Source organism: Sceloporus occidentalis, unplaced genomic scaffold (genome assembly GCF_023333645.1).
Source record: "Sceloporus occidentalis isolate IW3139 unplaced genomic scaffold, rSceOcc1.0.p SCAF_460, whole genome shotgun sequence".
Taxonomy (NCBI): Eukaryota; Metazoa; Chordata; class Lepidosauria; order Squamata; family Phrynosomatidae; genus Sceloporus; species Sceloporus occidentalis.
In genome coordinates this window covers 81517-106724 of record NW_028317440.1, presented here as the reverse complement: position 1 = coordinate 106724, position 25208 = coordinate 81517, and the positions used below count along the sequence as shown (strand labels likewise).

At 43.1% G+C, this 25208-nt stretch overlaps 1 protein-coding gene across 1 annotated transcript; it reads left to right on the top strand.

Moving 5' to 3' along the window:
- LOC149271759 (son of sevenless homolog 2-like) lies at positions 1-24861 on the top strand. Its single transcript, XM_089507132.1, has 23 exons — positions 1-87; positions 11082-11207; positions 12191-12322; positions 13016-13180; positions 13606-13812; positions 14190-14333; positions 14602-14712; positions 16070-16168; positions 16642-16769; positions 16888-17543; positions 17783-17864; positions 18122-18244; positions 18697-18800; positions 19373-19595; positions 19850-19969; positions 20533-20695; positions 21262-21379; positions 21466-21638; positions 21941-22057; positions 22146-22407; positions 22909-22950; positions 23519-23628; positions 24352-24861. Exons 1-23 carry the CDS (start codon positions 1-3, stop codon positions 24859-24861), a joined length of 4002 nt encoding a protein of 1333 aa, XP_089363258.1.
- Positions 24862-25208: the final 347 nt, after the last annotated feature.

Below are 25208 nucleotides of genomic sequence, written 5' to 3'. Positions count from 1 at the left end.
ATGCAGCAGCCACCGCAGAACTACGACTTCTTCAGCGAGGAGAACGGCACGAAATGGAGAGGGCTGTTTGTACCTGCCCTGAGGAAGGTGGGTGAGACGGCCGAGGAGAAGCACGGGCTTGGGGTGCCTTGTGGGAGATGTGTTGGGCTTGGGGTGCCTTGTGGGAGATGTGTTGGGCTTGGGGTGCCTTGTGGGAGATGTGTTGGGCTTGGGGTGCCTTGTGGGAGATGTGTTGGGCTTGCGGTGCCTTGTGGGAGATGTGTTGGGCTTGGGGTGCCTTGTGGGAGATGTGTTGGGCTTGGGGTGCCTTGTGAGAGATGTGTTGGGCTTGGGGTGCCTTGTGGGAGATGTGTTGGGCTTGGGGTGCCTTGTGGGAGATGTGTTGGGCTTGGGGTGCCTTGTGGGAGATGTGTTGGGCTTGGGGTGCCTTGTGGGAGATGTGTTGGGCTTGGGGTGCCTTGTGAGAGATGTGTTGGGCTTGGGGTGCCTTGTGGGAGATGTGTTGGGCTTGGGGTGCCTTGTGGGAGATGTGTTGGGCTTGGGGTGCCTTGTGAGAGATGTGTTGGGCTTGGGGTGCCTTGTGGGAGATGTGTTGGGCTTGGGGTGCCTTGTGAGAGATGTGTTGGGCTTGGGGTGCCTTGTGGGAGATGTGTTGGGCTTGGGGTGCCTTGTGGGAGATGTGTTGGGCTTGGGGTATGCTGAGGGAGGCGTGATGGGGTTGAGGAGCACCTTGAGAGGAGTTATGGGGATTGGATGGACATTGTGAGTGAGGGTCCATGGTAGGGGGGGTATATTGAGAAGTGTCATGGGCTTGGAGGGGGCTGGATTGGGAGACATTATGAGAGAGAGAGATTACTTGGGGTATGGTGTGAGAAGTGTCTTGGGTTTTGGGGGGTATCTTGACAGAAGTGTTGGGGTCTTGAGTGAGGTGTCATGGGCTTGGGGGCGTACCCTGGTGGGGTGTTGAGAATGCTCCTATGGTTTCATGGGATGGGTGTCACGGGGCTTTAAGGTATGAAGTGAAACTCTGCTTCCTCCTGTATGGGGTCCTTTAAAAAGAAGTATAAGGCGTTTTGGGGGAAAATGAAGGCATCCGGAGTAAAGGGTCGCATGGGGTGAGTTGTCAGGAAGGTCTGTGATATAAATGGAGATGGGGGGGCTCGGAAAGATGGATGTCATAGGATAAAAGTACTGGGTGGGATTGTTTGTGGTGGTCCATGTAAATCAATGTAAAGCACTCGGGTAAGAGCGGGATGTGTGTTGTTTCACCCTATTAGCGGGTAGGTTACCATGGTAATGATTCCGTTTAATGCCTTTTGGTTGGGGTATTGAATTTGGAACGTCATAGAACAGGGACATTTAAGTTTTAGAGTGAAGGTAGAACGATTGGGGGGGGAAACTGTGTGAGATATTCCATCGTACGGGGTTTAGTGCGCTTACCTGGGGACCTAATCTTCTGAGATGTTTTGGAGTCCTTTTTCGCCCACGTTTCACAACCGCAGATGATTTAATATATTGTTCATGTAACACGTGATACGTATGTGTGAGATCACATGGACCTTTTGTGATCACTCTGGCATGGTTTCCATCATTGTGTTTAATTTAAGCTCCAAACTGTCTTTTTTTTTTTTTATCTCCTGTAACTGATGTGTTATGTTTGTCTTCTATACGCGGGCCAACAGACGGCACGATCCTCGGAGACGCCATGAGTTCTTATCTTTAGCTTTCTGAGGGCGGTTTATTGTTGGCACAGAGAGCGTTTCATTAAATCGGGTTAATGTAGGAAAATCTGCATTGGATGGATAAAAAAAGTTATTGTGATCTAAAGTGTAGAAAGTGGTCTCCTCACCACAGCAACCAATTGACTGTTCCTGCTGATTGGACCCTTCTATTGGTTGCTATGGCAATAGGATCACTTCAAACTTTGCATCAGGATAACTTTAAACTAAGCACATGCGGTGGTATAGGAGATATATATATATATATATATATATATATATATATATATACTGCACAACCTCTCCACTTAAATATAGATGAATTATTAATTACAAACAATTATCCTACATTGGTGTTGGTGACAGATCCTTAAATTGTACATAGAGGACTGTCACATGCAGTTATACGCCTCTCCTTCCCCATGAGGATACTTTCAAGCGTATTATGGCGGTCTGCATTAAAAAGTATTTATTATTATTAAAAATATCATCATTATTATTATTTATCATCTTTTATTTAAACCGTGCCAACAATTTCTACAGCTCTTCTTACAGAGCTGGAACTGGAACACACTAAGACAAACTAATACATTAGCTAAAGAGCTTACACTCTAGACAGAGACTGCTTTCCCGGACTCCACATGAGCCATAGCTACCTGGATCCTCTGAGTTGTTGTTGTTGTTGTTATTTATTTGTTATTTATTTAATATATAGCACCAGCAATGTACACAGCACTGATACATTTGGTATATAATGTTATATATTCAGGACCCAGGTAGCTATGGCCCACGTACTCCTTCTTGGTTGAACATTTTCGGCCGGATGGTAAAAATAATTGGGAGATCTCTTGAGAGAGAGAAAATGAACCTTTTGCTGGTTGCGGAGCAGCACCGTAGAGGGCCGCTGGCATATTTTTATTTTTTTACTTTTGTAACCAGCGGTTAAAGGGGTAATTAACCCCTGCAGTTGCCCTCCTCGTCCTCTGTGATCTGGTGATTCTGCTTGAAGTAGCCAATCCGTGGCAGGAAATCACTCCCATTAAATTCAATAGGAGCACATCCCGAGCATGCGCGCGGCGTCTGATCAGATCTCCCCCCCCCCCCGTCTGCAGCGCTGGAGCCAAGTGTATCACGTGGTGTGAGATGTGTTCAGCCGAACACATTTCATGCATAGAAAATAGCTGGGGGGCGGGGAAGGGTCAAATGCATATAGGGGAATCTGCAGCCCCCCCCCCTTGCACTTGCAAAGGGGGACACCAAGAAAACGTAAAGGGACCTTTCAGTTATCATATGCATTAACATTATATTTGTGTGATATTGAGTTTGGCGTAATAATTAGTTTTTTTTGTGAATTACGTCACTGTCTTGGTATTTTCATAATGTGGATAGAAGCCAAAACCTTGCAGCGTGAGCTAGTTATACGTCAATGTTATGCGTCTCGAAAATAAACATCTGATAAGATATGCTTTTGCCTTCGGTTCGCTGTCGAAACTGCATTTCTACCTCGAAACCAATTTGAGATTGTCTTTAATTCTGAGCATCGTTTACCGGAACGTCTGCATTTTTCTGAATATTCGTTCATGTTTATTATTACGCACGTCTGCTAATAAGTTATGGAATTTAACAAGGGTCCTTAGAGGGACACGCCAGCCGTCGGATGCTCTTTCATGCGTATGATGGGTCCCTGGATCGTTATTGGAAATGTATTGGGGGGGGGATTCTGCAAAAATCACCCGAAATGCATTTGCCCCTTTCCCCCCCTCCCAGCCGGCCTAATGGTATCTCATGATTTAATTACCTCCACTCGGATCCAGCACTGACTTTGCCAAACGCTGTTTTAGACCCCATTGCGCATGTGTCAAGTCTTTCCATTGATTTAAATGGGAGCATTTTCCTGCCACTGATTGACAGCGTAAGCAGCCAATCATTGGCAAGAAATTTTGATTCCTGAAGAAAGACGACACTGGTGTCCTTGTACGGGAACTTTGCCTGCCCCTGCGTTAGGGTTACTCACAGAGTACTTTAATGCTCGTCCTTTTCTAGCCGGAGTGGTAGGTACGTTAGCCCGTCGTAGCCTAAACGGCACACATTTCTTACTGTGAGCCTCATTTTTTTTTTCTTCTATTCATCCAATTTTTTGTTTCCTTTTCACAGTACATTGTATGCTTCTAAAGAGTTTTGGTGGCTCAACGTTTGTAAATATGCCCCTTTAAGACTGAGAATTTGTATAGAGAAAATAGGGGGGTATTTTATATCCATCCGCAGTTTAATAGGTAGCCCCTCTTCTTTCTGTATTGGGGAGGGGGGGCTGCAGGTATTGTTTCTGTTAATGATTGATGTTTATAAGAATATTCCTAATGGAAAAGAATCATCGATAATAATAGGTGTGTAAAGCCTATTGAGACGCCACTGCACGGAGCGGCGAGATGTCCCAGAGACGCCACTGCACGGAGCGGCGAGATGTCCCAGAGACGCCACTGCACGGAGCGGCGAGATGTCCCAGAGACGCCACTGCACGGAGCGGCGAGATGTCCCAGAGACGCCACTGCCCGGAGCGGCGAGATGTCCCAGAGACGCCACTGCGCGGAGCGGCGAGATGTCCCAGAGACGCCACTGCGCGGAGCGGCGAGATGTCCCAGAGACGCCCCTGCGCGGAGCGGCGAGATGTCCCAGAGACGCCACTGCGCGGAGCGGCGAGATGTCCCAGAGACGCCACTGCGCGGAGCGGCGAGATGTCCCAGAGACGCCACTGCGCGGAGCGGCGAGATGTCCCAGAGACGCCACTGCGCGGAGCGGCGAGATGTCCCAGAGACGCCACTGCGCGGAGCGGCGAGATGTCCCAGAGACGCCACTGCGCGGAGCGGCGAGATGTCCCAGAGACGCCACTGCACGGAGCGGCGAGATGTCCCAGAGACGCCGCACACTTTCTGCACTCCAAATACCAACAAATTGAAAGAAATGACTTGCGTTGAGGATATCAAACAGAAGGGATGACGGGCGGGCAATGCTTTGTAAATTCTTAATCAAAGGCAAAAAGGAAAGTGTTATCGGTAGGAAATTCAGACCAAGTTACTCAAATGCCCTAAACACAAAAGTGGCGGAGAATAAAACAAAACTTCAGGCGCACACAAGCAGAAACACAGCTATTGTTGCAATTGCCCTTTGTTGCGTTAAAGGGACGCTCTATCCTTCACATCTCATTTCATGCCTTTGCTAGCTGAGAGGTCCCTTCTCTTTCAGTGATGCCTTCCTTCCAAAAACATGCAGGGATTCTGCAGACCCCCTGATTCCTCCCCATATGCATTTTCCCCTTTGCCCGCCTCACAGCAGAATGTATCTCCTGACTCTCAATATACTTATCGTCCTGAATTTTGTGGGCATGTTTAACCCCTTAATGACAAAGCCCAATGACGGGCTCAAAATGCATTATTTTCAATGGGTTCCAACGGGTGCGTTTTCCTATCGCTGCTTGAAGCAACCAATCGATGGCGAATAAAGTCAGCAGCTCTGCAGCTTCTCCCTAAGAGAAGCAAACCCCCCCCCCCCCCCCGTAACGGAATGAATGGAAGCCGGGGACTTATTAGCCGCCGTGCGTATGCATCTGACGGCTTTCTATTTCTGTCCACCAGCCGATCGCCTTTCAGTATCTGAATGCCGTACATGCGTAATGCACACGCGAAGGAGCGCGACAGCCGTTATACACCACGGAGCATGCAAATCAACAGAACGAGAGAAAAGACTCTGAAAGCAATGCTGGATTTGTACTGGATTTTGGACTAAATTATTTATTTTAAAGGGCATGATTTTTTTTAATAAGGCCTACAATTTAACTAGGGGAATGTAAGTTAAAATATTACATTTTATTTCAAGTTTGTTTTTTTTATATTATGCTTTTTTTTTTTTTTTAACGAAATAGAATATTAAAAGAAAAATCTTCAAAATACAGCATTGGATGTGGCATCTCCCTGTATTTCATCAAACGTGAAGAGCTCACCTTATACTTGGGCGCATTTCTGTAGCCGTGAATAGATTCTTTTTTAAAGGGACACTCCAGCATAAGATTGGTATGTGGTCCCTTTAACTTTGTGTGGGGTCCATTTTGCAAATGCATGGGGGATTCTGCAGAATGCCCCCAATTGCATACGCTCCCCCCCCTCCAGCTAAATTTTAAGACCCCCAGTGCACATGTGTAAACTCTTCCTGATGATTTCAATGGGAGCACTTTCCTGACACTGATTGGCTGCTCGAGCAGCCAATCAATGACAGGGCATTTCGTGGAAGGTACTTTACCGCTGCTGATTTTTTTTTTGTGTTTTTTGTTCTGTTAGAATGCGTATTAAAGAACTCGCAGAGGGTTAGAGTTACTCACCTAGTACTTTAACATTCATTCTTCTGTAGCGTCGGACATTAGTCTGTCGTGGGTGTGGGCCGGGGATTTTTTTAAAGAAGGCTTTTAAAGAATTTTGCTGGATTTCATGTGAGGTTTGAGAATATGCAACTTGTTTCAGCTTAGTAAATGTAGAGAGAAACGAAGAATATAAAGTAATGTGTGTACCGCGTAGTACAATTACCACGTCTAGCTTAATTTACCAGGAAATGTATTTTGTGTCCTCCTTGGTCCTGCCTCACGGCGAAGCTCTTGTTGACCCTGCTGGTTGTAGAGGGTCCCGGATTATTTTGCTTTTTTTCCCCCCCGACCAACATTCTGCTGCCACCAGGCTCTCCGTATTTTTTGTTGCAGGCAACTGTAATAGTAAACCTTCATTCCCAGCCCCTCTCTCTCTCTCTCTCTCCAGGCTTTTATTCAGATGATAATCCATTACTTACCCTACGGTGTCCTCTCCTAATCCATCTCCCACAAAGTGCACTGGAAATGAACTGCAGCCATCGAAAAGTGCTCAGGTTACAAGCTATTAATGGCCTCCAGAAATCTGAGCAGAGTCTCAAGAAAGCAAAAGCGCGCGGCTAAGACGGTTCTGTTTGAGAAACGCTAGAAATGCTTGAGTTACTGTAGGGCAATTCTTTTTAGGCACGCTTGTGTATTTGTGTATAAAGAGTGCATAAAGCGATGTTTATCAATAAGTATTAGATCTTAAAACAACCCTCCAGCTACGATATGCACTTTAATGCGTATGATGACCGAGAGGCCCCTTTAAACTGTCATGGAGCCCCCCCCCCTAAAAATGCATGGGGGAATTCCCCCCCTTACGCATTTGCCCCTTTGTCCCCCGTCTATTTTCCATAGGCATCTCCTGATCAGCTCCGGCACTGGCTTGGTGAATGGCGTGGGGATGCCGTCCCAGCATGCGCTCCCATGGGTTTCAGGGTGCTTTACATGTATTCTTCTATACCGAGGCTGTCGGGGACAGAAAACTATCCCTTAAAAGTTGTGTTCACCAGAAATCGCAATAATATAACTGTTTTTGCGTTAAGACTGAATTGTATGTCTTGTGTGTTACAATCTTTCCATGTCTCCCGATTATTCAGTATTTTTAAAACCAATGAATGCAGGTAGTAACGTTTGTTAGCGGTCTTTGGCTCATTGAGTAACAGTGGGGTTTGTAGATTACCTGCGTTAAAGGACCCTCCAGCCACCTTATGCTCAGTCAACACATTTGGTTTGGGACCTAGGGGGCCAGGTTCCCACCCAATCAAGTTTTTCTTTTCATATATTTACGTACGTGTAGTTTCGGTCATATCGCCCCTTTCCCTTCGAAGGTGATGCTCCACCATCATATGCCCCCTCAAAATAATATATACTAATTATGAAACACGTCCCGTTCTAAAGATAATTAATAGATCTCCCGCAAGATATATTTAATAAACAGAAAAGGCTTTTAATAAAGTGTTCATCAATACATACAGTATGTAGCAAATATATATTGATGTTTTTTAATAAAGAATTGACAAATTAGTGAAAATGATCAATTTAATCAAAGCCAATAAATTAAATTATTAGTAAATTAAGTTAATAATTGAACATTAAATGGCTAATTTGTAACTATGGCTTCAGGCTGCCAAAACTGGTGCAAAAATCCCTAAAAAGCCCGCTTTGGATTAAAAAAAACAAACAAACAAATCTAATAAGTGTTTACAGGGTACTTTTTTTTAGCATGCGTTCTTCATTGGTGCGGCAGCATGGGCGTCTCTGTTCAAGCAGGTGGTCTGGGCTCTGTGATATATCACTCGTAGAGGTGTCGGCCTGCCTCCCGCTATGATTTTTCACCTGGGAACGTTGTTTTAGCCGAGAGTCTCGGTTTTGATCTTGTTCTGTAGTAGCCGTTTTGAGGAAGCAGTCACACCTTGTTCAGGTAAGCGTGTACCCTGGCAGTGTGCTTAAGGTACAGGTTTTGCCTGTTAATCAAGTCTCCGAAACCTGGAAATGTTCTTTAAATATTAGTTATCAAAGCCTGCGGCAAAAAGCATGGCGCGTTCCAGCGAGAACCACGCCAAAGCTCCTCGCCAAAGCAGCACACGCTAAGTTTGTGTCTTTAGGTACAGCAAGGACGCTGAATGTCAGAGCGTATCTAGTGGGCAAAACTTCAGTGACACGGCCCCTGCCATTAACGTTCATAATTCATTTTTATTGTATGACTTCATACTTCCCCAGGAGGTGTTGATTTTGCAGAGTAACCAGGAAGCTAGCTTTTTCTATACTCATTTTTGTTGCTTTTGTATCATGTTTTTTTTTTTTGTTTGTTTTGTTTTTTTTACACAAAACAGTTTTATTATTCTATACATATTTGAACAGATCCTAAAGTTGGCAAACTCGCATTCCTGTATTTCTAGGAACAGACATTTTATGGCTGTAGTAAATATACATGGCCCTTTACTGCCTGCCGTTCCTATCTTCGTTCTTCGTTGAGCTGCGGCCTAGATTGCCAGGTGACTTTTTTTTTTTTGCTCTTGGCGATCGCTGATGGTTCAAACGGATGTCCGTTACTTAGTCCATTGATCATCTACTGTGTTGTAGCTCCAAAGATGGCCATTGATGCGATCTTCGTACATTAGTTTAACATTTTGACACAACCTGAGTATGCCCCAGTGCAGAAGTTTTCTTCTTCCTAGTAATCGGCCAGTCGGCCGTTGGAGAATAAAGCAGAATGTAGATAATGCTGAAAAACACGATGGGCTTCTGATGAAACATATGATTTCTTGTAGTAAATGCAAAGGGTGCCATTTATAAACGGAGAAAAGTCGCGTCCGTTTCCTCTCCCCTTGTTTGTTAAGCCTACAGATGGTGCCGTTTCTTTGGCAAGTTGGCAACCAAGGTCTTGGTCACTGATATTGATTTGTGTGCAGCTGGTGGCGCAGGTTGCGGTCTAGGGCTGGGTTTATAGAGCGTTATTACACGGATGTCCCGTTTAGGTCTTGTTGCGTTCTGGGCCGGTATACACGTTGCCCTTCTGGAACGGGATTCTGCGGATATAAAACGAACACCGCAGAGAAGGCTTCGATGATCTTAGTGTCTGAAATCTGTTCTTTCCTTTCTCTGGTAACTGGCATGCTTGATGACCTGGTTCTTGGTTCAAACAAGATAAATCGTTTTCCCAATTATTGCTCTTGCGAGGAGGAAGTCCTACGAAAAAATATATTTTTCTCCTAGAGCATACAATACAAAGTTATATACAAACTATAAATAAGCACTAAAAAAAAACTTGTTTTTTATTTTTTTTTTATTTTGCGCCACTAATCTTTCCTTATCTGTAGACTTGGATGCCACAGTTGCTGCCATTCATGTGATATTTTCCCGGCTCAATCGCCACACTGAGCTGATTGTTTATGGCAATGCCGGTGAAGTCCGTTCTCCATAGACTTTCATTAGTAAGAGTGTCCCGACTGGGTAATTAAGACTGAGACAGTCCGTTTACCACGGCTGGTATTATAAGGCGTCAGGGTGTTTATCTAGTAGATTGGGCTAAGAAAACCGTTCTAGAACGCGTAGACACGCGTTCTGGATCCGATACTGGTAATACAGTGGGATGGGGGGTCCCTTTAATCAAATTTTGTTCTATTACTGACAAAGTTCTAGTAATTTAAAAAAAAAAAAATCTAAAAAAAAAAATAACACAATCACATTTACAAAATATGCATTGATTAAACAACGTGAAATCTGTTAATACAGCCTCTGCGGATATCGCGGCCCATATAGACTACGTCTGCCGTAGACGCGCCGAAACGGTTAAGATCTGGGCAGGAAAAGTCTGCGGGGTGTGCCTCGCATAACATAACTTGAACTTTAACTTGAGGTTTGATATCTGAGTTCATTTTCACTGAGCTTGCGTATTAAAATATATATTCGCTACCTTAGTCCTGATAAGGATCCAACAAAAGACTTCCCGAGTAAAGTATGTTTGTCGAGTAAGTCCGCCAACATCGTCCGTATTATAAGACACCTGTTTTTTAGTTTTCATCAAAACCTCTGGCTGTACCATCCACATCGGTCTACACACATTACACTATTATATCGTTTTTGTTTTATTTCGCACAAGCGCCCCATTATGATTCTCTAGAGATCACCCAACTTGTTCTTTTTTTCCTCTTTATAGAACATATAATACATAAGAGAAATATATGTTTTTGCTATTTTATATTTCAAAGAATGAAAAATGGTTGCCGAGCTCATCAAAGCAGGTCGCCGTACACAAGAACCTGATCAAACAGCCTAGTGTCCATCGTTCCTTTTTCCAGGTTCTTGAGGACGGTGCCCTGTTTTTTTTGATGAGCTCAGCAAACGTTTTTCATTCTCAGGAATATAATGTAGCAAACCTTATTTCTATTAAATGTATGGATCAGACGATCCTCATCTAAAAAAGTTCTGTTGAAAGTTGCTTGCCTTGCGATGCTCACTCCCAGCGCGTTGCCCTCACCGGCCGTGTCCTCGGCGCTGAGCGCTTGAGATCGCTGTATGGACGTTTCCGGCCACCTTCTCTGTCCAGTGCAGGAATCGGCCATCAAAAGGCCCGCTTAATGACTCTAAAGAGCGACGGCGTTTTAACTCAAAATGTAAAGACTTCGCCACCCCAGCCTGATCCTGCGCTTCGGGATGCGACATATTTTTAGGTATGACATATTAACAAGAAAATCGGTATTCTCAGCTCCAGAATTTGTGAGCCCAAGAATCTGTTGACCTTTTGATTATACATCCGGGGAGTTCTCGGGTTTTATTACATCGTACATTTATTTATTTATTTTTTTTTTACTTTACGTACGTTTTCCTCGGTATTGCTTGAAAAGGCTTGTTTGGTAAAACAAAGAATGTGTCATCGGATGGGGAGCCGGTTTTGACCCACCATGGAGTGTGGGTAATGTTTCGCAATGGTTGTAATCACATTTTCAGTAATGCCTTTCTCATCTTTTCAGGTCCAGCGGCAGGTGCATCCAACCCTCTCTGCTAAAGAAGATTCCTTGTATTATATAGAGGAGCTCATCCTGCAGCTCCTGAACAAACTATGCATTGCCCAGCCGAGGACCGTGCAAGATGTGGAGGTATGTTGAGCGTAAGGCCTGCTGGACTGGGCATTACGTATTCACGTTACAAGCAAGGGGGTGCTGATAGGACCAGTTTTTAGGCAAAACCTTTTCCTGACCGTCCTGCCTGCACCATGCTGGGGAGGCAGGCTGGAGCAGTTCTGCTTGATGAGGACCAAATCATGCATTGGTATTTGGCAGGGTACTTTGTCTCCTTTTAATCGTTTACGAATGTGTAGTTTTTCTTTATCCACTTTGGCCCATAGTTTTGTAATTCTCTGTATTTTCTGGCGTCTGTTTATATTTAATGTGTTATTTTTCTGACTACCACGGACTTGATGAACTTTTAGCATTAGTTTTTTCTTTACTATGTTTAAACATAAATGTGATGGTTTCCCTTTCATTGTTCCATTCTGCACACAGCTAAAAAACCATCAAATGCAATTCCAGTTATACCTGATGATCAATGAATAATTTCAAGCTAGATGTTAAGTGACACAAAAAAAATGACTTTGAAAAACCTTTGGTTGCCATAGCAGCGGGAAAAAAAACCCATTTGTGTTTCTTTCTCTTTAAAACGCAGATCTACATAAAATTGTACTTGCGAAAGAGTAGGTTAATTTTTTAAGGTATTTGCCAAAAAAGAACAACAAAGAGAATCTTTAAGATCATCGGTTTAAAAGCCTCGTTTTCTTAGCCATTACAGTTTTTGTTAAATACAATAAATCAAAGTGTGAAGATGAAATAGATAAAAAAAAAAAAGGTGAAATAAATATAATCAAAGTGTCAAAGCACCAAATAGCAAAAAAAGTATACTTAATGGTATAATACTTCACAATAATTTATATTTCTTTCATGAATAGCATATTCTTCTTAAGGTGCAGTCCATATATATAAATGTCAAAATAAAAAACACAGACAACAGTGCTGGGCTGATGTTTGTCTGAATGCGAGCCTCTATGCCGCGTGACTTTTCATTTTCATTTCTTCTGTTTGCCCAGGAGAGGGTCCAGAAAACCTTTCCGCACCCGATCGATAAATGGGCCATCGCCGACGCGCAGTCCGCCATAGAGAAGCGCAAGAGAAGGAATCCTCTGCTCCTGCCTGTTGATAAAATACACCCGTCATTAAAGGTATATAAATCACTGTTAAAAAAATAAAATAAAAAAAATGGCATAATGAAGTGCCACAGTAAAAAATGTTAAATGTTACCAATGTCCATTCTTATTATAGCTGATTTACCTGCAAAACAATAGAAATTGACACCCCGACTATAGAAGAATACATGTTAAAGTACGCTGTGAGTAACCCTCTGTGAGTACGTTAACATGCATTCTACAACAAATACAAAATTAAAACAATTACTTTGGTTAATGCCAGGCTGCAGGACTGCCTTCTTCCTTCATGATCCCAAATTTCTGGCCACTGATTGGCTGCTTACGCCGTCAACTATTGGTAGTTTGTGGACTTTCAATGAAACCAATGGGAGTATGGCCTGTTACGGTTTGACAGCCTTAGCAGCCAATCAGTGTCCGGAACGTGTTACCGTTCAAATGAACAGGAAGACTTTACGCATGCGCGCTGGAGTCTAAACAGACCCCTGCATGCAACGTTCAGCAGACTGCAGGTGAATGCATCTCCCGCGGGGCATTTAGCTGGGGCATTTAGCAATAGGCACAAGCATTTAGTGTCATTCTGCGGAATCATCACCCATACCATACCATGAAAAATCGGCCACATGAAAATTTAAAGGGACGATGCAGCGATATGGTGTACATTATGTGCATGGCTGGAGAGTTTAAAATGTGTGGGTTTTTTTTTTGTAGGAAGTGCTCGGCTACAAGGTGGATTACAATGTATCCCTTTACATCGCGGCGGTATTGGAATATATCTCGGCGGATATTCTGAAACTCGCAGGAAATTATGTTTTTAACATACGGCACTTGGAGATCTCACAGCAGGACATTAAAGTTTCTATGTGTGCAGATAAGGTAAGGAGAATAACTAGACTTAGTTTTATCTCTTTTTCTAATAAGCTCCATTAATCTATGGATTTGGAGGCTGCCATTGTTGTCAGTCATGTGATATTTTGGGTGACTTTCTCTGCTGAAACGCTGAGCTTATTCTTTATGACCATGCTAATGAAGTCTATTCCACCGTAGACTGCATTTAGTCAGACTATCCAGCCATTCTGTTTTCCACACCCAGTAAATGTGCCTTTAAGGTCCTGATTATTGGCTCAGACCAGTGTTGGGGGTACAGGAAAGTTGAAGAGTTTTGGGAGGCTGTACGTACGGTGTTGTCTATCGCCCTAGGGAAATGGAGAGTTGTCTCTTTGCTCTTGTCTAGTAAGCGCTTAGCAACTCTTGGAAGGTTTCAAGGACTCATTATATCCCTGTCTGCCTTTTGCCACCAGGTCTTGATGGACATGTTTGACCAGGTTGATGACATTGGACTTGTCGCCCTCTGCGATGAAGAGCCTACCTCAACCGGTGAACTGAATTACTATGAGTTGGTCCGGACTGAGCTTGCTGGGGAACGCCAGTACTTGCGCGAACTAAATCTGATCATCAAAGTATTTCGAGAAGCCTTCCTATCCAACAGCAACCTATTCTCGTCATTAGTGAGTTTGTTTCTGCTGATTTGATAGTTTTAACACACTGCATTATTATGGCCTTCATACCTCCCCTGGCAGCAGAGGGCGAAGATCTGGTTCTGGGTAACTCTGCATTGACTTTTGTGTTTTGGTTTGCCGGTGATGAATGTAGCCGTCCGGCTTTATTTAATGCTCTGGCACTGTTATAAATACTAAAAAGAATTGATGGCTCTGTCATTTGTGACCCTAGAAGCCTGCGCCAAGATCCCCAAATCTGCAAACACAATATAATATAATGCAGACCCATTGCTGTGTACTAAGAGGATTTTCACTTGTGTTTTTAGCAAACACTTTGTCTAATTTCACTCTTTCTTTGAGTTTTAATCGAACCTCCTTTTTTCTAGGACATTGACATCATATTCAGTAATATCTTGGACATCCATGAGCTGACTGTGAAGCTTCTCGGTTTGATTGAGGATACCGTTGAAATGACAGACGAAAGTAATCCGCATCCTTTGTTTGGAAGCTGCTTTGAAGATCTGGCAGAGGTAAATGCTTTTTTTTTTTTTTTTTTTTTTTTTTTTTTTTTTAACATTTTGCCTTTAAAAATTGTAACTCTAGTTAAAGCAAACTTTGATGGGGATATATCTGCCTGCTCCAGAAAGAGATACTTTTAGTTGGGATGCACATCCCAGTGGTTGTGACACCTGAGCACATGATGTATTAGAGGGATCGCCAGGTTGTATATATTAATTAGATGTGTAAATTATGCACCAAAAATCTCTGTGTCTTACTGGTGTTGGTCACTTGCTTTAGGAGCAGGCCTTTGACCCGTATGAAACTCTGTCGCAAGATATCCTCGCCACCCAGTTCCAGGAACATTTTAGTTCCTTGATGGCCAAACCTGCGGTTGCTCTGTATTTTCAGGTGAGTTTTCTTGTCTTAGACTTTACAGAAATTATATGGACTCCCGCTTGTCAGCTGAGAGGATCGTACTGCAAGCCTTTTTTATGTTAAAAACAAATTTTTTTATGTTATCACCTACTTTCCTTTTTGCACTTACAGTTTATTCTAGATACACAGCCTGCACATACATACATACATACATACATACATACATACATACATACATACATACGCATTGAAAGGTTAGCGACATCGCTTCGGTGAATAGCATCTGTTCTTCATGAGATCCTTTTAAGATTCCTTGGTTTATGTACATACCGGGGGAACTTTCTAAATGAGCGGACCCCGAGACTCATTAAATATTAACCGTTTAATAGCCCATCGTGAGGAGTCCTATGTAGTGGTCCTCAATGAACCCTTGACTTGTAATTATTAAAAAGATACACTTGAGTCACTTGAGTAGCAAAACCAGCCATGTAGGAGTCTTAAGTATCAGTACAGCAGTGTGGAATAGGAAGGCGTCAGCTCCAGACTGTCTAACCCTGAGAATCTGCCCCTTCACCCTGTGACCCCGAGACGGGGGCTAAAACCCTGATACTCGGGGTCAAACCCTGAGAGTTCCCAGGTATGATTATGCTTTGTCTACTGTTCTGGAGACCCCATCTCCAGGCATATATTGACATTCTGTAAGAGAGAGTTTAGAAAGGGCTACTAAAATGGCTATTGTGGAACAATTAAATGTGTAAAGAGATTTAAGTACAGGAAGGAGGGTAAAAGAGGACAACAAGATGTAAGCAAAACTGCCTCCTAGCGTAAGCAATGGCATGTAAACATGCAAGGGACAAATGGCTATCCAGAAGATAAGACCCAAGATTGATAAAGGTGGAATGGCTGGACAGACCACACGGGCAGAATGAACCTGTCTTCGAATTCTATGTAACCTGCCTTATCATGTTTTAACTGTGCATGGATCTTTATAAGCTTAATTAATTAATAAATTATAATAAATTATAAAGGCACCATCCCTTACCCGGAGCTGTGGATGTATAACATATTTGGTTGAGTAACAGCTAGTCTGGATTCAAGAGACGAGGTTTGGCTGGTGGTCAGTTTAAATAAAAGAAATGAATCCGACAGCGTTTCTGTGCAAACATCTCTGTGACTGTGCTGTAAACCCTGCGTTTCTTTGTGTACGGACTGTCGGATCAGTGCGAGTCAGAGTTAAAGGGACAGATGTCTTGTCAGTAGAAACCAGTTGATTGAATGTTCTCTAAGTGAATTAATTGCTAAAGTAAACAAAAGATTGTTTATTATCATTATTATCTTCCTGTGTCTCCTGTATAATAAGTAATTAAATGTTGGCTCTTTATTCCCCAAGTCTATAGCTGAAGGATTTAAGGAAGCCGTCAAATATGTTCTCCCACGCCTGATGTTGGTTCCGGTTTACCACTGTCTGCATTACTTTGAGTTACTGGAGGTAAGAATTACTCTGCTTTGTGTGTGTTTTTGTAAACTACCATTAATCACGGATAACTACAGAAGATTTTTAAATAAAATATAGCTATGAAATCCCCCCACTATTGCCTATGCTTGGTGGTAGTTCAGATTAGTACTTGTTGATTTCCGCACGCGGTCCCAGACATGCCTGAATAGTCTTTGTCGCTTGAGTTTTTTTTTTTTACTACAATCATTATGATCCTGAGGCTGTAGTTGCGATCTGATGATGGACACACAGAGGAATAGGAGTTACAGGTTAAAGAGCGGCTAAAGATCTCAGTGCTCGGGTTGATACCCATTTAAATTTATGCTATTTCTAGAGCGTGAGACTTTAGTTAATTATCGTAACTCCACCATTGCACATTCCAACGTGTAATGTATAATCCGATCACCTCTCGTTTCGCTTCGAGCGACTTTTCTTTCAGACCCGTGTCTTTTTATCGTTGTGGTTAGCAATTACAGGAATGCAGCAAAGACCAGGAAGACGGAGAATGTTTGAAACAAGCCATCACTGCCCTCCTGAATTTACGCTGTAGCATGGAACGCATCTACAACAAGCATTCGCCACGCCGCAGACCTGGGTGAGAATGTTTGAACAGCTGACATACCTCAAAGCTATACGTCATAACCTATACGCTATATACTGTATGACCTGATTTTTTTAAGATGCTCTTTCTCCATATTTTCCAATACACACAGGGAACACACGTGGCGTCTGTATAACAGACAGATGCGCAGCAAGCACCTGGCCATCAAAAAGATGAATGAGATCCAGAAGAATATTGACGGGTGGGAGGGCAAAGACATCGGCCAGTGCTGTAACGAGTTTATCATGGAAGGCTCGCTGACCAGGGTGGGCGCCAAGCACGAGCGCCACATTTTCCTTTTCGACGGGCTCATGATTAGTTGCAAAACGAATCACGGACAATCCCGTATCCCCGGGTACAGCTCAGCGGAATATCGACTAAAGGAGAAATTCATCATGAGGAAGGTGCATATCAACGATAAAGAAGACACAAGCGATTGCAGGAATGCCTTTGAGCTTCACTCCAAAGACGAAAACAGCATTGTATTTGTGGCAAAGACCGCCGAGGAGAAGAGCAATTGGATGGCGGCTCTGATTTCACTGCAGTATCGTAGCACGTTGGATCGGATGCTGGACTCGGTACTGATCCAGGAGGAGAACAAGCAGCCGTTACGGTTGCCCACTCCAGAACTTTATCGATTTGTTGAGGAAGACTCTGAGGAGAACATTGTTTTTGAAGACAATGTGCAAAGTAGAAGTGGGATTCCCTTCATTAAAGGGGGCACGGTGGTGAAACTGATAGAGAGACTTACATACCACATGTATGCAGGTATGTTTGGTTTTGGCAGATGGATTTTCACGTTATTAAAAGCATACTCGTTTATTAAAGCCACAGGCTGATATAGCAAGTGCTTGTGTGTGTATGGGGCATAGGATTTATTCTGGAAAGTAATTTAGTGGAGATGACACTATATATAGTTGTATTGAGAAGTTCAAGGGGCGATTTGTACGATCATGTTGTGAGAACTTTACCGTTTAAAGCAATTTATAAATGGACTTCCTTTGCAGATCCTAACTTTGTGCGCACGTTCCTGACCACATATCGATCTTTTTGTAAACCACAGGAGCTACTTAGCCTTCTCATTGAAAGGTATGGCTTACATTAATAAATTACCAGAGTTGTTTAAGAGGAAGAATCCCTATTTTTTTAAAGCTGAATCTCCTGTAACAGTTTAGATATCATAGGCATAGTTCAACAAACTACTTTTTAGTATCTCACCGGTGTCTTCTACATCTAAGCAACTAGTGTGACGATCTATATTACATTTGGTGGTTGCTGATGCTATATATCTTTTGTTCAAAGCAAAAGTTCTTTTCATTTCTTCTTCCGCCCTACGCCTTGTTTAGGTTTGAGATCCCCGATCCTGAGCCAACAGAAGCGGACAGGATGGCCATAGAGAAAGGAGAACAGCCCATCAGCGCCAACCTTAAGAAGTTTCGCAAGGAATATGTTCAGCCGGTGCAACTCAGGTTGGTGATATTTGCAATAGATAATTCACTTGCTGCGTTTTGGATTTGTCGGTCGTACAAATTGCAAACTTGTAAATTTAAGGGGAACATCTATTAACTAAATCAATGGTTTCGCACCTAAATGTTAAAGCTTGTATTAATTGTCATTATGTTTGGCAAGCCTAGAATACTACAGATCATGGGATAATGGTTAAAACGTCCGGTCCTCTAGAAAGGTATTTATCGGTTCTGATGGCAGTCAGGCTGTTAGTTAAGTTAGATGAGAAGTTGCATGCAGTAGGTAAAACAGACTAAGAATCCACAGGAGGAAAGAACTTAAGTGTTTATAAAAGGACCTCTATATACAAGCGATGGTGTGCGAGGTACTTTGCCGGCCTGAGGAACAGGATCCCCTACTGTATATAAGGAACGTGTTATCTCCAAGACTTCTGAGAACTATTAATCTCTTACAGGGTATTAAATGTTTTCCGGCACTGGGTAGAACATCACTTTTATGATTTTGAAAGAGACGACGAGCTGCTTGACCGATTAGAAACGTTTATTTCAAGCGTTAGAGGTAAGAGCGTTCAGCCTGACCTTCTGAGTTATTGGTAATACTATGATACTGAAACGTGTTTCTAAAGGTTATTTCTTCTGTAACGTAAGTCTCGCAGGATGACTGTACCCACCACTGATCACTTTACACCAGGGGTGTCCAACCTGCGGCCCTCCAGCTGCTGCAGGACTACATCTCCCGTAATGCTCTTTCAGCTAAGGGGCTGGCTGAGGAGGATGTAGTCCTGCAGCAGCTGGAGGGCCGCAGGTTGGACACCCCTGCTTTAGACTGTGTATTAAGTTCCGCAGTTAGGGACTTTGTCTCAAAATGCAGGATTTGTAGTAAAAGATTGCCAAATTCCAAATATTGCTTTATAAAAAAAACAAACAAAAAAAACTACAACGACCAAGGGTCATAAACAGATATTTGCCAAAATCTGAATCTATAAAATAATCTCAAAATGTATTCTTGATTTGTGTGTTTCGTTGTAGATGACCATGTCTGCCAGCATACTCCCTGAGCGCTGTCAGTGTACATTATGTGTCTGCTATATACGGATTCAATGTAGTCCCCCCCCTTTTTTTTTCTTTTAGGAAAATCAATGAAGAAATGGGTAGATTCCATAGCCAAAATCATCAGAAGGAAAAAACAAGCTCAGGCAAATGGCGTGAGCCACAATATCACTTTTGAGAGTCCGCCGCCACCTATAGAATGGCACATTAGCCGAGCTGGCAACGCTGAGACCTTTGACCTCATGACCCTTCATCCAATAGAGATTGCTCGGCAGCTGACGCTGATAGAGTCCGACCTGTACAGGTGGGATCCCTGTTGTAGGCTCATGTGATGCTGTAATTTATTATTGCGATGGGCTACTCTGCATTTAGGATGGTATTCATTGATAGCCACGGATCAGAGGGGCATGCAGGAGTCAGCCTTCTATTACTGGAATGTGTAAGATTGAGGAATTCCTCACATTTTTTTGTGTTTTATGCGTTTTTCGCAGCACATTTAGCATCTTACCTCCTGCGAGTAGAGCTCATGTTCCTTGTTTTGGGCTTTGTTTCTTTCAGGGCAGTCCAGCCATCTGAGCTTGTGGGCAGTGTGTGGACTAAAGAAGACAAAGAAATAAACTCTCCCAATTTACTGAAGATGATTCGCCACACCACCAACCTCACACTGTGGTTTGAAAAGTGTGTTGAACTTTAATAGACTCATTTTAATTTTATTGAACTTTAAAAGACTCATTTTAAGAAAATCCTAAGAAGTTTGTGCCACGTGTTAGTGGACCGATGATACATATGATAGAATCATTTTAATATATAGATAGGGACTCAACAAAGTACAATAGGGAAGTCCTCTTGAAAAGAGGATAAAAATTCTAGGACAAGAGGTTAAAGTCGAAAGCGCAGATGGAGTGTGTGGATGTTTTACTTCACTTAGGTGGTAGTCCAACAAACTTATAGCAGAGGTGGTGTTGAAGCATTCATGGAATTGACGATCCTGAACATCAAACAGGACCGAATAATGGTTCAGGCTTTTACAGCAGTTAGAAACTGGAAGGCCAGATGTGCCGAATATCAGTAATAAAAGTAACATGTAGAGTAACCTGAGCTTCCGGACTTCGAAGTTGTTTGCCCGCTAGAAAGTATTACTAACCACTTTGGACTTTGATATTTGTAGGAATCATGAGATCAATAATTAGATGTCCCTAAGAAGAAGACAAAGTTATTTTTTTGTTTGTGTCTCACTCTAGATGTCTTGTGGAAACAGAAAATTTTGAGGAGCGGGTAGCTGTGTTCAGTCGAATTATTGAGATCCTCCAGGTCTTCCAAGACTTGAATAACTTCAATGGAGTGTTGGAAATAGTGAGCGCGGTGAACTCCGTGCCCGTATACAGATTGGATCACACCTTTGAGGTTAGTGTTATAAACCCCTTGCCTCGTGTGTGTGACACAAGCGTACAATCTAATGATTTCAGACACAAGACATTATCACCCTACTGACACGTAAACATGTGTATTTTATGTTTGTCGGAACAGTTAATTTACATACGTGTCAGTACAACACAAATATGAAAATACACAGAAATATAAAAAAACAAAATCCACTTATACACCAGGAAGCTTGCATTACTGGGAGGTTGGGATACAAGTGTCCCAGCTGAGGTGGTAGAGGGCAATAGAATGAAGAAAGTTTAAAAAATGTATGGGAAAGGCATATGGCTATCCTGAGTCTAAGACGAGACCAAGGCCAACTACAGTTTTAAAGCCTTTAGACAGGAACATTTGCAGAATAGATGGGCCCGTGGGTCCTTACCTGCCATGAAATCCCATGTCCATAAAATGGCACAATGCTTAGCCTGTCTTTACTTATTAATGTAAATTACAATGGAGCTTCTGTCTGTGTAATTATTAAACTGGTCAGGGTATCACAGCAGTTATTTCCACTTCTAAGTAATGCAAAAGTATTGGTCTGTCTTAAGGCGTTACAGGAGAGGAAGAAGAGAATCCTGGACGAAGCTGTGGAACTTAGTCAAGATCACTTTAAAAAATATTTGGCAAAACTGAAATCCATCAACCCACCATGTGTGCCTTTTTTTGGTAAGTTACACTTCCGCGAAGGGACCTTGTAGTAGGTGTTTAGAGTAATGAAGGCGGTGAATTAATTGGAGTTTGTGTGTTTCCAGGAATATATTTGACAAATATTCTAAAGACCGAAGAAGGTAATCCAGACTTTCTGAAGAGATGCGGGAAAGAACTCATCAACTTTAGCAAGAGAAGAAGAGTGGCTGAAATCACAGGAGAGATTCAGCAGTACCAAAATCAGCCTTACTGTCTGCGGATAGAACCAGAAATTCGGGTAGGGAATAACGTCTCTCTAATGCCTGTTTGCGCATGTCTCAAAAATGTTTTTTTTGTAAGCAAAGCTGCTTAGCCACCTCCCTCGCAGCCGCTATATTGCACCCAAGCCTCTGACCCTCTCATTTTAGACTATTACCTCTTGTCCTAATGTTCCTCCTCCTTTGTTCTGTATGTTTTTGAATCAGTGTTTGTATTTACCCGTTTCTATCGCATGCCTTCTGTCTCTCACTTCCCCATACGGGGTGAAATCCTTTAGTCGTTTATGATTGCCGCTTATCTCTGCTTATCTTTTTCTTTTAGAGGTTCTTTGAGAATCTGAACCCGATGGGGAACACACCAGAGAAAGAGTTCTCCGACTATTTATTTAATAAGTCGCTAGAGATTGAGCCACGAGCCTGCAAGCAACCGCCCAGATTTGTATGTTCTTTGTTTGCCGCTGTCTCAATGACCAAGCAAATCCAAAATGGTGCCAAGTTTGTGACTAGCATCCTATTGTTTATTTCAGCCAAGAAAAACCACATATTCACTCAAGTCTCCAGGGATCAGACCTAATAGTGGGAGACATCTGTCATCTTCCAATACTTTACGAGGTCACCCAACACCTCTGGAGAGAGAGCCTTACAAGATCAGCTTCAGCCGGATCACCGAATCGGAGCATGAATCTACCACGTCCCCTCCTATCTCTCCCAACACCCCTTCTACTCCTCCAGCATCTGCCTCTTCTGAACTCAGTGTCTTCTTAGATAATGACCTCAACATCTCAAACGGTACGTTGTATCTTTTGTGCACGCTCTACTATATACAAGGTTCTGCTTGCTTGATTGTGTTGGAGGGTTTCATCCGTTTGGCCGTGAGAATGCTGTCCCTGTTGCTCGTTATTCTGGCTCTGAAACCTGGTTCCTCTGAGTGTTCAAGAAGAACATGTATATATCAGAAGCCAAAAAAACATCTGCCACTTCTGCAGAAAAGCTGGTCCATCTGTCCACCACCCCTTGAAGTATAATTTTATTAAAAGTAGCTGATGGTGGTAAGCACAACGTGTCCCAAGGCTTTGCCTGTGCGTATTCGCGCTGTGCCTTCTGCCCGCTGGTGCCAGTCCAGCCGATCCCCTGGAGGAGATGGTTCTCATTGGGTCGAAATGCCAGGGTGTGTGAGATGATGTCTCCGTCGGCGAGGAGAGGTGCTACGTTTCAACTTTGTTTACAAATAAATATTTGAACAGTCTGTTATACATTTTTCCTAATGGATGTATTTTTTTTATTTTTCAGGTAGCAACAGTATTTTTGCTCCTGTGTTTTTGCCAAGTTCCAGTAAGTGTTTTAACGTGTTTTTTCTTTGATGTTACGCATTGATAGACAAGATTGTTGGCAGGATAATTGGTTGAAAACGGTATTTGGTCACCATGGCAACCAGATGACCCCCCCCCCCCACACACACACACCCAATATTTTCTTGGATGTATCAAGACCCAATGGGGAGAACTATGCAGGATGTACTAAAGATGACTTTCTTTGCCCTTGCCCTTTAAGGCTCTTGTCTGGTATGGTGTCATGGAATGCTGTGGTATTCGATTGGGTTAAATTCCCCTGCCACTGCAGGAAGTCTGCTCAGTGTAGCTACTACTGTGTAAAAAAAAAATATTTAGAACTTAAACCTCTGTCCTCTTGCCCTCATCTAAAACTCTTTATCAATACCGGCATTATTATCCAGGATTTTGTTTTAATTATGTAAGTCATACATTATTTTAATAGTCCTTAGCACATACGCTCTGCATTGAGAATTTTCCGTGCAAAGTATTCTATAAGAGTTCATGTCACGTCTGTAAAAATGCTGTTCCCGGACATATTGGTTACGTTTCGCATTGCGTGTTCTTTCCAGAGTCCTTTTTCAGTTCTTGCGGCAGTCTGCACAGGTTAAGCGAGGAACTTGTGCTTCCGCCTCCGTTGCCTCCGCGAAAGAAGTTTGACCAAGATACAGCGAGCCTGTCTGTAAGTACAGCCGTTTGCCACTAGGGGGCAATACAAACCAAGATGGCATATACATCTTCACACCAGTCTGCCCACTCAGATAATGCTATAGTGTGTCTGGTGCTTGGGTAGTCATTTGTATGTTATGCTATATTAACCTTTTTATCAGTGGATTTTCTATATTATAAACATTCCGGACATCTAAGAAATTGCAAAAACAAACCGCACCAGTGTTCTCTAATCCAAAGGACATCATGCAATACAAAGCTTGTTATAGACCTGTGTTAAGCGAATACAATGTGAAATCCACAGAATATGATTACTCCCCCCCCCCCCCCAAAAAAAGTTTTATGGTCTTGAAAGTTTGTCAGCAGAGCAAACTACTTCGTAAAAAAACTAGAAAACCTACACAGCCCGAACCCTTCGGCAATGGGTATAACGTTTATTTTTATTAAAATACAAAGTATTTTTCTGCGTTTCCGTAAATAGTTAAATGAGAGATCGGTTTCCCCTGCAGACATATTTGGAGCTTTACTAAAAAGCAGTAGTCATCTCTTGATAGACATACTGGTTATGGGTGTTGAATCTGCGTAACATCATATGGATTAAAAACATTGGTGCCTTCATTTAAGATTTCCCCCTGACTTCTGTAATTGTTGTAATAAATTACTAATTCTATAAGATATCTTTACCGCAGAGCTTACTGTGTTTTCATATTCACTATGCGTTCCCCCTCTCCCACAGGGAAGTTCCAGATTAGATGATGAACCACCAGCTATTCCTCCCCGATTACCGCCGCCTCCAAAGATCCAGCCTCGTGTTCCTGCATACACGGGGTCTTTTGATGGACCTCTGCATAGCCCGCCACCTCCCCCTCCAAGAGACCCCCTTCCCGACACCCCTCCTCCTGTACCCCAAAGGCCTCCAGAACATTTTATAAATTGCCCCTTGAATCTGCAGCCTCCGCCACTTGGACGATTACATCGAGACCAAGATTGGTTCAGGGAGGTCTGCACCGCTCCAAACTCACCGAGTACTCCTCCCAGCACGCCGTCTCCCAGGTCCCTGCGCCGCTGCTGCGGACTTAGCACCAGTCACAACAGTCTCATTCACAGCTCTGCTCCCCCCGTCCCTCCAAGGCAGAACTCGAGCCCACAGCTACCGAAACTGCCACCAAAGACTTACAAAAGGGAATTCTCCCAGCCGCTTGGTCACAGACTAACATTGCTGCAAAATTCTGAAAGTCCGCATTGACCGCAACCAGAATAGTCCTTGACACTGGATAGGGATCAGTGTATTTCCTCCCCCACCCCCCATAATTTATTTGGACGGATACCAAGGCGCTGAATTTCACCTTTTATCCCGCAACGCATGAGGAGGGCCGTAGGGGCTTTTTATGCCTACGGCAGCAGGATTGAGGTCGATGGTCTCACACTCAAGTGCTACTGATCAAAATCGCAGGAAGCCATTTCCAGGGGAGCAGACTGTTTCTTTCCACACTATGGCCTTTAAACGCTATAACAGCATGTATCTGCCTCAGGTGAAGAGTCATTGCCTTGTCTTGTACACAGTGCTGGCCTATCCTGCCTGTGCGATGGCAT